The sequence below is a fragment of the Perca flavescens genome, chromosome 7 (genome assembly GCF_004354835.1).
Source record: "Perca flavescens isolate YP-PL-M2 chromosome 7, PFLA_1.0, whole genome shotgun sequence".
NCBI lineage: Eukaryota > Metazoa > Chordata > Actinopteri > Perciformes > Percidae > Perca > Perca flavescens.
In genome coordinates this window covers 25,110,746-25,124,306 of record NC_041337.1, presented here as the reverse complement: position 1 = coordinate 25,124,306, position 13,561 = coordinate 25,110,746, and the positions used below count along the sequence as shown (strand labels likewise).

At 42.9% G+C, this 13,561-nt stretch overlaps 3 protein-coding genes and 1 non-coding gene across 7 annotated transcripts in view; all 4 read left to right on the top strand.

Annotated features, from left to right (window-relative positions):
- The window catches only part of prkar2aa (protein kinase, cAMP-dependent, regulatory, type II, alpha A), a 52,060-nt gene extending 51,182 nt beyond the window's left edge, over positions 1-878 (top strand). For all 3 annotated transcript variants that reach the window (XM_028583390.1, XM_028583388.1, XM_028583389.1), the window contains exon 11: positions 344-878. In XM_028583390.1, coding sequence (XP_028439191.1) covers positions 344-468 — 125 coding nt within the window. In that variant the 3' untranslated portion in view covers positions 469-878. The remainder of the gene's footprint in view (positions 1-343) is intronic.
- A 1,510-nt stretch (positions 879-2,388) lies between these two features.
- naa80 (N-alpha-acetyltransferase 80, NatH catalytic subunit) lies at positions 2,389-9,359 on the top strand. Its single transcript, XM_028582614.1, has 3 exons — positions 2,389-2,527; positions 7,661-8,444; positions 8,502-9,359. Coding segments are annotated over exons 1-3 (933 nt in total). The 5' UTR covers positions 2,389-2,525; the 3' UTR covers positions 8,649-9,359.
- LOC114559475 (U5 spliceosomal RNA) lies at positions 3,528-3,643 on the top strand. The gene has a single exon (XR_003693100.1). It is a non-coding gene; the product is annotated as a U5 spliceosomal RNA (small nuclear RNA).
- On the top strand, positions 4,462-13,561 carry hyal3 (hyaluronidase 3). 2 transcript variants are annotated; one of them, XM_028583607.1, is made up of 7 exons: positions 4,462-4,533; positions 9,664-9,963; positions 11,887-12,322; positions 12,412-12,559; positions 12,736-12,862; positions 12,981-13,070; positions 13,171-13,561. In XM_028583607.1, the coding sequence occupies exons 2-7, from the start codon at positions 9,691-9,693 to the stop codon at positions 13,483-13,485; spliced, it is 1,389 nt and encodes a 462-aa protein (XP_028439408.1). In that variant the 5' UTR covers positions 4,462-4,533; positions 9,664-9,690; the 3' UTR covers positions 13,486-13,561. The 2 variants fall into 2 exon arrangements, with proteins under 2 accessions (XP_028439408.1, XP_028439409.1); XM_028583608.1 differs by lacking the exon at positions 4,462-4,533 and having other exon boundaries at positions 9,651-9,963.

The following is a 13,561-nucleotide window of genomic DNA, read 5'->3' as shown; positions in this document are numbered from 1 at the left end:
CTCGGCAACATATGCTGTGTGTTGTACTCTTATCATTCTCCCTGTCCTGCCGCGCTGTAAAAGATGAGCATGACTTTAAGGATGTTCTGGGTTCCTGTAAATGCATTTTATGATGGGACCAGGAATGTCTTTCTACCTGTATCTGTCAAAGCACAAATTGAAACAATCTGCTCTTGTTTGAAGATGTGACCTCCAAAGACACCTTAGTTTAGATGTATTTCTTTGTGTGTTGTCCAGCGGATGCTCTGTAAGGACTGGGCCGTGTGTTTTAGCAACTGAGATGACTACACATGAACACCTAATCTCTCGCTCTCGCTCTCTCTCTCTGTGTGTGTGCGTGCAGTAATAGACGTGCAGGCGTTTGAGCGTCTGCTGGGTTCCTGTAAGGAGATTATGAAAAGGAACATCGCCCACTATGAGGAGCAGCTGGTGGCACTGTTCGGCTCCAGCATGGACCTGAGAGACTGAGCCTCCCACACCACCCTCCGTGCCTTCTAACACACACACACGCACACACACACACACACACACACACACACACACACACACACACACACACACACACACACACACGTACGTCCTCTCTCACATTACGCAGTGGCTATACAGACTCATAATAAGCTCTACACAGAATGTACAAACTCATAAGAATTTGTACTTAGCTCACCTGCGAGTACATAAATGGCCACACAGTATGAACACACTCACATACTTTGACAACTATGTAGGCACTGAGAGACGCCCACCTCACTTAGTCTGCTCCTCCTCGTGCACATGCTAGTTCAACACACTCCTCGATAACCTCAGACGCACACACAGAGCAAGCTAAAGGCCTCACAGCTCGTTGCTTGAGGAAGCTCCAACCTCTCAGTATGAATGTCTTTGCTGCGATGACCTTAATACAGGTAACGCAGTGTACACATAAAATACACACAGAAACACACACACACACACACACCATACACATGTTCAAAAACACATAATCATGCTTCATATGTGTAGGCTTTTCATTCACATAGGACACACACACACGGGTAAAGATACATTTGCTCAAAAACACATAGGCAGCCACACTTGCAAAAACGGACACATTGTGGTAAAATGGAGACGAAAAACTTTTAAAATCTCTGAAAATGGAAAATGAATCAAAATGCAAAAAAAAGAGAGAAAAGTTTAAAGAAGACAGATAAGTTTTAGAAACATTTTATGAAGATACAAAACCGAAGCTTTGATAAAATATTATTTAAATAAAAAAAAAGTGTTTCCTCTTTGGGAGCCCGGGGTGCAGAACTTTGTGAGCGTGCTCCATTTCTTCCTCTACTGTTGTTGATTGAGTTGAGTTAGTGCTGGTGATTATTGCAGTACCACAGAAGAAGCAGTGATAACAATAAAAACCCTACGTTTTCTGGGCTATTGTTATTCTGTCATTGACGCCACACTTCATTGTACTGAATTAATTATTAATGTATTGTTATTATATATTCATTTATTATTTTTTTGTTTTACTTTGACCAATTCTGATAAAATCCACCATCCATCTCTGATAAAAATGTAAAAACAGAAAGAAAAAAAAATTCTAATAAAAACATTAGTGCTTATTTCTCCTTGATTATCCTTGAATGAGTTGTCTGGATTAAAAAAAAAACTGAAAAAATAAAGCAAACATTTTGTTAAAAATCTTGCCTCTTTGTTGAATTTCAACTCAAACTCGGCTGTTTGTTTTTTTGACGATTTAGCCATGTACTTTACACTTGTGCAACAAACGTATTCCCTTGCTATACAACAGCCTTGCAGTAAATACAAATTGTTAAGTACTATTTGTTGACTGCCAGAACTAACGACTCAACTCATGGATTTCGGTGCAACTGTTTGTGGTGCCATGAAGCAAATATCCTGTTAAGTGTGCTTCAGTCAGTGTTGATGAGGGTGTACTTAAGACAACTGCACTGCTTTGTCAATGCCATTTCATTTTGTTTGCACATATCCTCCTAATTCAGACTTTCTCAAGGTTTATGTTTTGCCATTTTTGCAATTACCAGACCAGCAGCTCCGGTTATAATTACTGTAGATTACTGTTTATAAATGCAGCTACACAGGTGAGTTAAATACCAATTGAGTAGTATGTTTTAGCTTTAACAGAAGTTTAAGATGTTCTGTAGATGCATAACTCTTAACTTCAACACAATATATCGTCTTCACTGTGGGCTTGTTTTAATTGATTTTGTACATGTAGTTCCAGTAACAGTAGCATGGATGTACAATATTATAAGACCGGCCTTATTTTATGTAATAACACTCCCATCCGCAGGGTGGCAGGCACGACCTAGACCCGTGAGAATATCAGCAGCAACGTATCCTCTTAAGGAAGAGGACACGGTTAGAAACTGATTGTGGAGCAGCTATCATTGTTGTTGTCCCACGTTGCAACAAGAATAAAAGCCGCCCACAGGTCAGCTCAGCTGTCAGTCAAAACACGCGAGCACTCTGAGGAGGACGAGCACCGGCGACCAGCCGCGAGACTAAAGATGTAGGTAACGTTACAGTGTGGCGAGAAACAAACGAGTGTAGGATTCTGTTCGCTAATAAACAGTAAACGTGTGGTTCCTCCTAGTATCTAACAAACGTCAGCCACTGCACTGCATGTAGCTACTTCTAAAGCTCAACGTAAGCTAATGAGCTAGCCAGCATGCAGTACTGCAGCACTTCCAACTGTCAAATTTGGTGGTCTTATTACCTTACATGGAAGTGGATGACAACAAGAAGGGAGGAGAGTAGCTAATGGTTTACAAAGTGCCCAAATATATAGTTTTCCTACCAACGCAAGCCCACAGCTCAAGTCGTTGCATGTCTTAAATGGGACACTTTTTTTTTTTACAACAGGCTTTGTTTGAATTCGTTTTTACTTAGGGGCACGCAAACGCAACACTGCCTAGTTGAGGCTGCAGGATTTTTATTTTTATTTAGGCGTATTATAGTTTATCTGGATATGAGATTTGTGTGTCTTACTCGTGTACCACATGATTTTATTTTACTGCTCACATGAGGTAACAAAGATTTGCTGAATCAAGAACTGATAAAAAGATCACTCGTCATTAGAAATGGATGCGACTACAACACTTAATTTACCAAAATTAAATCCATTCAGAATATGAGGTCACTGTAGCGAAATAAAGCATGGATGTGTAATAAGAAAAAGCACACGATGTTCCGGGGAAAGATGTATATGTTTTATACACCAGATTTTTAACTGAAGAAAACGTGTTGGAAAAAGAGGCGTGGCCGTGGTCGCCTTGTTCCCATAATGCATAGCGTGCGTGTAGCAATTTTTGTACATACTAAACGATTTAAACTTATATTTCACTCAAAACGTTGCGGTGCGGTTAGTATCATATAAACATTTGATATTTTCTGTCGGACACAATGTAATTGATATGTACTTTTAAATGTGTGTGTGTGTGTCAATGAAACGTAACAGAGGGAGCTAAGACGGCGAATCGGGTCCGCCGCTTGGCTCATTAATCTGCAGTACACTCTTGTTTCTCTTCAGATCGTATAAATCTTTCGCCTTTTACTAAAGATTTCCGTGGAGAGGAGCATTATGAGTATAAACTAATTTTTTGATGCCCTGCTTCATTGCGGGGCTTTCTCATTTGTCCAAAAATAAAATTGTACAGGTAAACGTTACGTAGGTTCTTGACATTTGAGTAATTTCAGTACCTTTTATAGGTACATTTAGTCTTGCTAAGGTTCACAAATACTACACGTGCACTTTTTTATTTATTTTTTTTAAGGATTATTTTTGGGGGGTTTTCTGCCTTTTTATATGATAGGACAGCTAGCTGAGAAGGGAGATGACATGCAGGAAATCGTCACAGGTTGGATTCGAACCCTTGACCTCTGCGTCGAGGCATAAACCTACATGTGCACCTCCTCTACCCACTGAAACAACCCGGCCACTACACATGCATTTGTTACATATTGAATGGATCAAGTCAATATTACTATTACTATTTTCAAACTCAGAAGCTCTCACATGTTGGAAGAAAATAACTTTGTCCCATTATCATTAACAATGATGGTGACATTTTGTCACTACTAAATGTTGTAATGTAGAAGGCCTCATCAGCTGCCCAGCTAAGTGTAAAAAATGACTCCCCCTATGGTGAAAAAAAAAAAAAATATATATATATATATATATATATTTCCTGCTGATGTATATCTGTATGTATACTTATGTATATAAGTGTCATCATGTCCGAGTAAATGCAGTATGTGAAGGTTTTGATAGGTTGACGTTATCATCTGTGTGATTATCAGTCAATTGCCAGTTTCCTGTAGCGTGTTTCTAACATCCTCGTGTGTGTGTGTGTGTGTGTGTGTGTGTGTGTGTGTGTGTGTGTGTGTGTGTGTGTGTGTGTGTGTGTGTGTGTGTGTGTGCGCGCGCGCGCATGTTGTGAGAATGTAAAATTGCGTTGAGTAGGCAGTACCACGTTCAGAACTGTTTGACAGTTTTGCTTCAGCTTTTCTCTCTTGGTGAGTTCATACCTTTTTTAGTTGTTGGTGGATTTATTTTTTCTTTGTTTTTATTTATTTAAAAATTAATCCCAAAATATTTGATTTATGGCAATTTTTCCAAACATTTTAGATTTGCGTCGTTTTTTTCTTCGAACATTTAAGGACTCTGTGAAAAATAGAGAAACTCCTCAGTGTTTCTTCACAGCTTTAAGATGAACTCAGTTCTGTGCTTCTGCTTCCTTAAGCTGATTTTAAGGCCTAATAGAGTTTGAGACTTTATCCCTGCGAAAAAAACTGCCTTAGCGATGTACGATAGCATTAACTGTCTCTGTTACAATATGGCTATATCTCCTAGCATGTGTTGGCTCACTTTGTGCTTCAAAATGCCAACTTTTGACATCATGGTCTAATAACACGACATGAGATTATATGTACTTAAATCAAGAAAATAAGATAACACAGATTAGCCTAAAGATTTGAGAAAAAACACAACAGATACCAGTATACTTTTATGGATGTCTTCACAGCATTGTAGTTCAGCCTTCTAAAGAAACTGTGGGTTGATGTGTTAGATAAAGTCTACTTCCCCATTCAGACTCTTATGCACTTTTTTTTAGTGTCTGCTTAATGTTTAATGTTATCTCAAATGGCACTTTCACGCTCACTGTGTAACAACGCACATAGTGTTTTATTTTTAAAGTTCTGATAAATTCTACTTGGCAATCGATCGATTCAGTTACCCGGGAAGAATTTTGATAATTGATTAATCATTTAAGTCACTTTCCATGGGAACAATAAAAAAAAAAGGAAATTAGACTGAATATCTTTGGGTTTTGAATTGTTGGTCGGACATATCAAGCAATTGTAAAACTGTCAATTTGAAAATTGTGATGTGATTGTGCCATTTTTGGTACTGTTTTGATTTTTTACATACCGAGCCATTAATCGAGAAAATATAATGAATTGTTAGTCGCAGCCCTGCTTTAGAGCTCTGTTGCTGTTGCTGAGGACTAGTTTAGGACTGTATTTGAGCGGATTCTGGGTTCCAGCTTCGCCCCAGGTGTGTCTGCCAAAACACGGACGGAGACAACTTATCTCTTTTGACGCTTTATTACAGAAAGCAACAGTACAAACATGGGCGTGGGTAGCTCAGCTATGGCTGTATGTTTGTGTGGTTCTGCAAAGAAACAAATAACATTGTGAAGGCTACCATACACAATGAATATGAAGTATACATATAGGCTAGCAGACAATAACAACCAACCCACTATTAATCACACTATATCAATGCAATGTAACTACTGCAGCATAATACAATACAGTTATAATACAATAATGTAGCTAAATACAAACGTGAGCAAAGGCTTCCAACGATCTGCATTATAAATCAACAGCCACGTGCAAACTAGCTAACAAGTGATTAACACAAACATCGAAATTACCAGCTAACTTACTTAAATCTACAATAACTATAAACCAATGCAACAACTGACAACATAAGTTATGGGACTTACTTTCTCAAAGACGCACACACGCGAGCTCAACTGATTATCCTCTGGACGCACACGTCTCTTTTTCTTTCTCCCACTTTTTCTCCGTGTGGTGCGCGCGCCCGCTCGCGGTGTCCGCGCTACCCACATGCACCCACAATCAATCCTAATAGACGGTCTTTTGTACAGTTGCACGGTGACCTGAGGGTTACTTTTATGACTGAAAGTCTCTGTAGTCACACCGGACCTGCATGGAGATGAACGACTCACTCGTGAACACTGACCCCTTCCTCTGTGTCCACTGGTGTAGTCTATGTATTGTAGTGGGTGTACTGTACTTGTGTGTGTACCCACTTCAATACATTAGGCTACACCACTATATACTATATATATTGGCCTATGGCCCAGAATCTGCCTTTTTTGTAGGGGGGCATATCATAGTGGGGGTCTGGGTGTCCTCCCCCACCCAGGGAAGTTTTGAGCGTCAACAACTTCATTTTCTGCATTTGGATAAACTTTGATGCACAAATTTACGGTGAAAATACCTTTTTATTTAGGCCATGTGGAAAAAAAAGAACACCGATGACCATTCAAATATATATCAAAAATATAATGGAAAGTATGTTTTTGCGTGTCATTGGGCATTGTTAAGTGGGTATATGGAAATCCTGGAGCTTTCTTAGTGGGTATACTACCTGCGTATCATGTAGACTACACCACTGTCTGTATCCACTGATTTAAGTGTCCACGAGCAAGGCACACAGCTCCCAACACTGTAGCAGTCGGTTCCAGAGACAGGAGGACAGTAAAGGCTGCAGTGGAAACAGGAAGTTTAGACGGAGATTAACGGGAGATCAACACTCTAGTTCTATCCCTGTGTATATGTCTCCTCTTCCAGCAGTACTGAGCTCCAGATCTGTCAGGATGCTGCATGGTTACACATCTGCTCCGCGTGTGCTGCTTTCAAGATGAGGAAAGTCTGGTTCATCTGTCAGATTGATGTCATGTCAGAGTTAGGGCTGCACGATATGAGGGAAATATGCAATACGATTGTTGAATATCACGATAACGATATTACTTGCGATAAATAAACCGATGTCAAAGTGTACTCAGTTCTGCATTTCTGCTGCTTTCAGTATTCCGCTAAAATACAACGAAATTGCTTGTTTTTAATGTAAAACAAATTAAAGGAAATCATTTCCAACATTCTTTTATTGAACAAAATTGAACATTAAATAACATTTAAAAAAAAAAAAAAGGGCACCACTTGAACAAGAATGAAAGTTACATTTTAAAGTGCAGTTTTCTACTGATTCTTTCTTTTAACTGACACAAGAAAAATTCTTTTGAGTGTCTTTCGCGATTTGTCACAGCCTTTCGTGATATGGTTATTGCGCCGGCTGATATCGCAATGACGATTTAAAAACTACATTGTGCAGCCCTAGTTAGAGTGCATCTTTGATCAATCCGACCTTCTCCAGACCTCCTACCTGTTGTGTAATACAGACTGTGACGTGATCAGACTAACCGCAGAAATGAGGAACTGCGCGTTTCCAAACATTTTCTAACCTCCTATGTCTTCACACATTAACATTTTACACTTAGCTGCAGGAGTTGAATGAAGATTGACTTTAGTTGAACCCTGATCACCGCAGGTCTGAGCCAATAACATCAACCAGTTCCAAACCGGGGAGCGGAGGTGAGCAGAACGTTGACCTGAACCCCATCTCAACATCACACCGTCGGACACAAAATGTCGAGAACGTCCGTGAGATCTCAACATCGGGTGGAGAAGTTGAAGAGAAGCCGCGCACCGACTCGGAACAACCGGAGAGGATCCGTGCGGTTCCGATCTACCGCCGTCCGGACCTGCTGCTTCCCTGCGCAGACCTGGTCAACTCCGAGTGGCGGAGGAGCCAGGCCGCCCGGCTTCACTCTCTGCAGAAGTCCTGTCCAGAGTTCCCCGTCTGCCTTGTTCTCCTGCAGGGCCGAGGAGAGACGGAGCGGCTGCTCGGCCACGCCCGGCTGTCCCAGGTCGTGGGTCACGGCGGCAGCCTGTTCGTCGAGTCGGTGGTGGTGTCCAGGGCGGAGCGGGGGAAGGGCCACGGACGCACTCTGATGGAGGAGACCGAGCGCTACGCCAAAAGCAGAGGGTTCAAGCGCCTGTGCCTGACGACCCACGACAAGCAGCACTTCTACGCCCACCTGGGCTACGCGCTGTCGATGCCGGTGCAGAACGCAGGCGCCATGACGGCGTTTGTTCCCATGGAGACTCTTTTGAGGTTCTCCAGAATGCCGAGTGAAGAGGCGAACGCGCAGAAACCAGCACGGACGAAGATGGAAGTGTCTCAAGGAGGTGCTTGTGTCGTGGGGTTACCTCCACCTTCTGGTTTACCTCATCCGTCCATCCCTCCTCCACCTCCCTCCATCCCTCCACCACCACCACCACCACCCCCTCCGTCCATCCCTCCTCCCTCCATCCCTCCACCACCACCACCACCACCCCTTTCGTCCATCCCTCCTCCTCCACCCCCTCCCTCCATCCCTCCTCCTCCTCCTCAGCTTGTAGTTCAGACTCTGACTGAAACTCCCTACAGAGACGCCAAAGGTGTTCCCATCTATTGGATGCACAAAGACATTTGACAAACACACAATCCGATACACTTGGGGAAAGCATTCTCCCGCATTCATTTTAGATAATTACAAAAAAAACGTGCACATTAATGAATTGATCGTGCTTGTAGTGGAGCGCCTGTGGGCTCGGTGGATCTGCAGTGCAGCAGTGAGTCAAATAGAAACGGTGGCCAACCTTTACGGAAATGTGAATTGTTAAATCTTGTTTTGAGATGTTTACGTAAAAGATGATTTTGTGACATTGCAACTATTTCGGAAACTAATTCGGGTCCAAAAAGGCAACTTACACAGTTGTGACAGCCTCCAGCTCACTTACACTGATACTTGGCTTTTCTAGGAGGAGACATCTTGTGTTCAGCAGTAACGCTTTTGAAATGAACAATATTTGCATCCTGGATTTTCCAACGAGGGGAGAAAGAATTTAAAGAATGTTTAACTACTTAATTGAACTCTTTTGTCAGGAGGGGAGCTTTTGAAAGAGGTGGGGTTGTTACAAGGATGCCGTTTGTTTGGATGTTTAGGTCGACAGTGAAAGCTTAACAAAGATAATTTAGAGAAAAACATACAACCCAACCAATGACATTACTTTTTCCCTTTGAGCAGCTCTGCTCCTGAGAAATCCAGTCTGTATCTGCTGCTATTAAATAGCAGTTTGTGGTTTGAATGTGCCTTGTTGAACTGCCAGAGAACTAAAGCCTTAATAAAGTTCTAAAGACTTCATTTATATTGATGCATCTTATAACTCTTTTCAATTATGGAAAATTAAGGAAATAAAGAAAATGTATTAACATATTCCTTAGTCTTTATTTTTCCAAGTACCTTTTCTATGTGTCGGGGTTTTTCATCATCAAATTAAAGCTTACAGGGTGTTAAAATAATCTCAGAGTGCAAACAACCAATTAACGGCTGGTAAATGTGTGTGTATTTAAATTGCCAGGACAACAGTCTGTATGTATAAAGTCTATCCCGATGCAGAAAGGTTCCTCATCAATACATCTCAACGCCCATTTCTCTCTCCTGTCAGGAAGGACACGTCAGTGGGTGAGCAGCCATGGTGCTGTCTCACCTCGCTCTTCCCTTCCTCCTCCTCCTCTTCCTCTCTCCTCTCCGCTGCACCTCTCTGTCACCAACCTCCACCCATGGTGCTGTCCTCCCCCATGGCTCCCTGCCAGCTGTGGGGGCAGCAGGTCCCATCCTGCAGGACCGGCCCTTTGTTGTGGTGTGGAACATGCCTACGGCACGGTGTCACAAACTCTACAACATCGCTCTGGACCTGGGCCACTTCGATATCGTGGAGAACCGACAGCAGCGCTTCCAGGGCCAGGTGACCGATCTGAAGTACAGTGCAGGGTTTCCCCTACCATTTATAAGGTTTAGGCGCAGCACCCAAGCCGTTATCTGCACCACCTAAGACGAATGAATGTAACGAAATGACTTCTTTTTCCCCAGATCTAATGATTGTAGTTGGTCCCCAGGGGGACTTCTTTAGCAAGTTTTATCTTAAAGCTTTTTAAGTGTTATTTATTTATTTACTATCTGCTCTAGCTTTTCCAACATTTAAGACACAGATATGGTAATAATAATGGTCCAAAATGCATTTCTTTTATATGTAAAATAGTTACATTTTCTTTGAGGAAGGATCCCCAGACCACCCGCCAAAAACCTTAGTCTTCCACAAACCTGTGGAGAACACTGCAGTGTCACCAATGGGATGTGATCATTTACTATATATATATATATATATATATTTACTAGTGCTGTCAGTTAACCGCGTTATTAACACTGTTAACGCAAACCCATTTTAACGGGATTAACGGTATTTTTGGCCTAGCAAACTTTGTAGTTTTTTTCACATGCTGGTTGCAACAACTAGTAATGTTAGAAAAACTACAACACCACACCGGATCTAGCTAGACCAGAAACAAGACAACAGGCACGCTGCACACACTTGTTTGGGCTTGCGAGCCGGCCAAAGAGTAGCAGGCTAACGTTATGTTTTGAGTGGATGGCGAGCGCGAGACGCCGAAATGGATGCCAATAAGATTCTGAATGGAAAGTTTACTTTTAAAAAGTTGCCAAATGGTTCCATTGACAAGACCAAAGTGATCTGTGTGTTTTGTTGTTGTGAACTGAGCTATCATCGCAGCACGTCCAGTCTGAAATACCACTTGATGGCCAAGCACACAGCTGATGCAAATTCTCCGCCCCCTCGTCAAAGCCAGGCAACAAAAGCACAAAGCAAGCCGATCCACTTTTCCATGTTGATAAGAGCATTCAAATGAGAAAAAATAATGGGACAAAAAGAAATCAAGGGACATTTAGAATAGATAAAAATGAGTTAACTGCGACATTAATGCGATTAATTGCGATTAAATATTTGAATCGTTTGACAGCACTTATATATACATACATTTGACATGGCTGTGGCTGGGCTGGGTATTGTGGAACCTCAACGATATCACTGATGCTCAGGAGATGGGTACCAATGACCTTCTAGGAGTTTTAACCACCCGCTGCAGAGCCCTCTAGGCCTGGGCCGTGCACAAATCATGCCAGTTTGTAATTTTTCCAGTTGGAATGTTTTTTTTTTGTTCCTTTGTAAAAGTTAACAAGAACAGGGCATTGACATTTTGCTTTCTTAAGCTTCCTTTAAAAAGTACAGCCGTTTCTGAGCTTTTTAAACCAGGGTGGAGATGTTTGATGACCATGTCAGGTTGTTTGTGATGCTGATTCCCAGAACCTAAAACTGCTCCACCTCAGCTCCATTGATGTAGACAAGGGTGTGTCTTTGCCTCCTTTTTTCCTAAAATCAACAATCAGCTCCTTAGTTTTGCGTTCATTGAGCGGTAGGTTGTTCTCTGGGGCGATTGCATTAAGTGCTGAGCTGAAATCAACAAACAACATTCTGATGTGGGCGTTGTTATTTTCAAGATGTGTGAGTGCTGAGTGGACGGCAGTGGAGATGGCATTCTCTGTGCATCTGCTGGTTCTGAATGCAAACTGGTGAGGGTCCATACTGGCTGGGATGTTGTTATAGATGTGCTGGTGAACCAGTTTCTCATAAAACAGAATAAAGTTGCCTGCTGCTTGTTGGAAACGGGGTTGGTGAGGGTGCTGAGACTGAAACAAACAGTAAATGTGCCACAAACCAAAACAAGAAGCTAAAAGAGGCTACAAAGCATTGTTAAGCTGCAGAGTTTGGTAATAACTGAATAGTTTTTTTTTTTTTTTTTTTTACATTTTCCAGAAAATGAGCATCTTCTACCGTGACCGCTTGGGGAAATATCCATACCTCTCCCGAGACGGCAGCAAGGTAAACGGAGGGATACCGCAACTCGGCCACCTCTCGGCTCACCTTTCCCTCGCGGTGACGCAGTTGTCCGGCTCGCTGCAGCCAAACTTCACCGGTTTAGCCGTTATCGACTGGGAAGAGTGGCAGCCATTGTGGGAGAGAAACTTTGGAACCAAGCTGGAGTACCGGAGGCAGTCCAAGCTGCTGGTGAGACAAGAGAGACCGGATTTGTCAGAGTGGGCCGCGACATCGTTGGCGAGGCAGAAGTTTGAGGAGAGCGCTCGGAAGTTCATGGAGGAGACGCTGCGGTCGGCGCTCAGAGAACGCCCCAAGGGACTCTGGGGGTTTTACGGATTTCCTGCTTGCTTTAATAAGCAGAAGAGAAAGACGGGTAGGACAAACACAGACCGTTGTTGCCATTTTTTTGTAGTATTTTATAACCGATAATAACGTCTTCTCTTGTTTCACTTGTGTGATCAGATCAAATCTACACAGGACGCTGCCGCAGCGAGACCAAAAAACAAAATGACCGGCTGTCCTGGCTCTGGCGTCAATCCACTGCTCTCTATCCCAGCGTCTACCTGCCACAAAGGCTGGCAGGATCCTCGGATGCAGCTCTGATGGTCAGGTACAGAGAACTAAAAAACATGAAGACGTGTTCACACGCATCAAAGCGCTCCAGCCGTAAGAACAACCTCAACCAAGCCTCTATGAAAACTAGTTCTTCATCTGTTATTCATCTACAGTTGAACTAAATGCTTTGCACATATAGGATGTTACTGACGGACCTTCTTCTTCACTCAGACACAGACTGCTGGAGGCTTTGAGGGTGGCGTCTGTTTGGCACCATGGCAACAACACCAATCATGCTACTCCAGTTCTTCCCTACGCCAGGCTAGCATTCACACACACTCTCACTTTACTTAATAAGGTGGGATTTGTTGCAACTCGTAAAAACATACACACTCATGCAAACACGTACCAATTGTGTGTGTGTGTGTGTGTGTGTGTGTGTGTGTGTGTGTGTGTGTGTGTGTGTTTGTGTGCAGACAGACCTGATGCACACATTGGGGGAGAGTGCGGCGCTGGGAGCTGCTGGAGTGGTGCTGTGGGGAGAGCTGAAATTTGCCAAATCCAAGGTATGTAATGTTTGTGAGAAGGTTATTTGTGCGTGTGTGTGTGTGTGTGTGTGTGTGTGTTTTTTTCTGTGTAACCCTCTGCCCTCCTCCCACTCTCCAGCATCAGTGCATCCTTCTTAGAGACTACATACACACTGTCTTGGGTCCCTTGGTCCAATCGCTGAGGTCTGGCACAAAGCACTGCAGCCTCCAACTTTGCCACGGCAATGGACGCTGCGCCAGGCGGCGCCCCAGCTCTTCCATGGTCTCCCGGGGTCCCGCTGTGACCTCTGACCCTGATGAAATCAACCTCCTCACTGACCCCTCCAGTGGCAAACCTTTTCACGACCACTTCCTGTGTCAGTGCTACCCGGGCTGGACTGGGCAGGAGTGTCAAGAGAAGAAGAAGGACGAAAACAGACAGAAGAGCAAGTAACCCAAACTTTTCTATCAAGGTGTCGCCAGTAATGTAAAGTAGTAATGTCGAAATAAATTAAAGGAAATAAATGCGT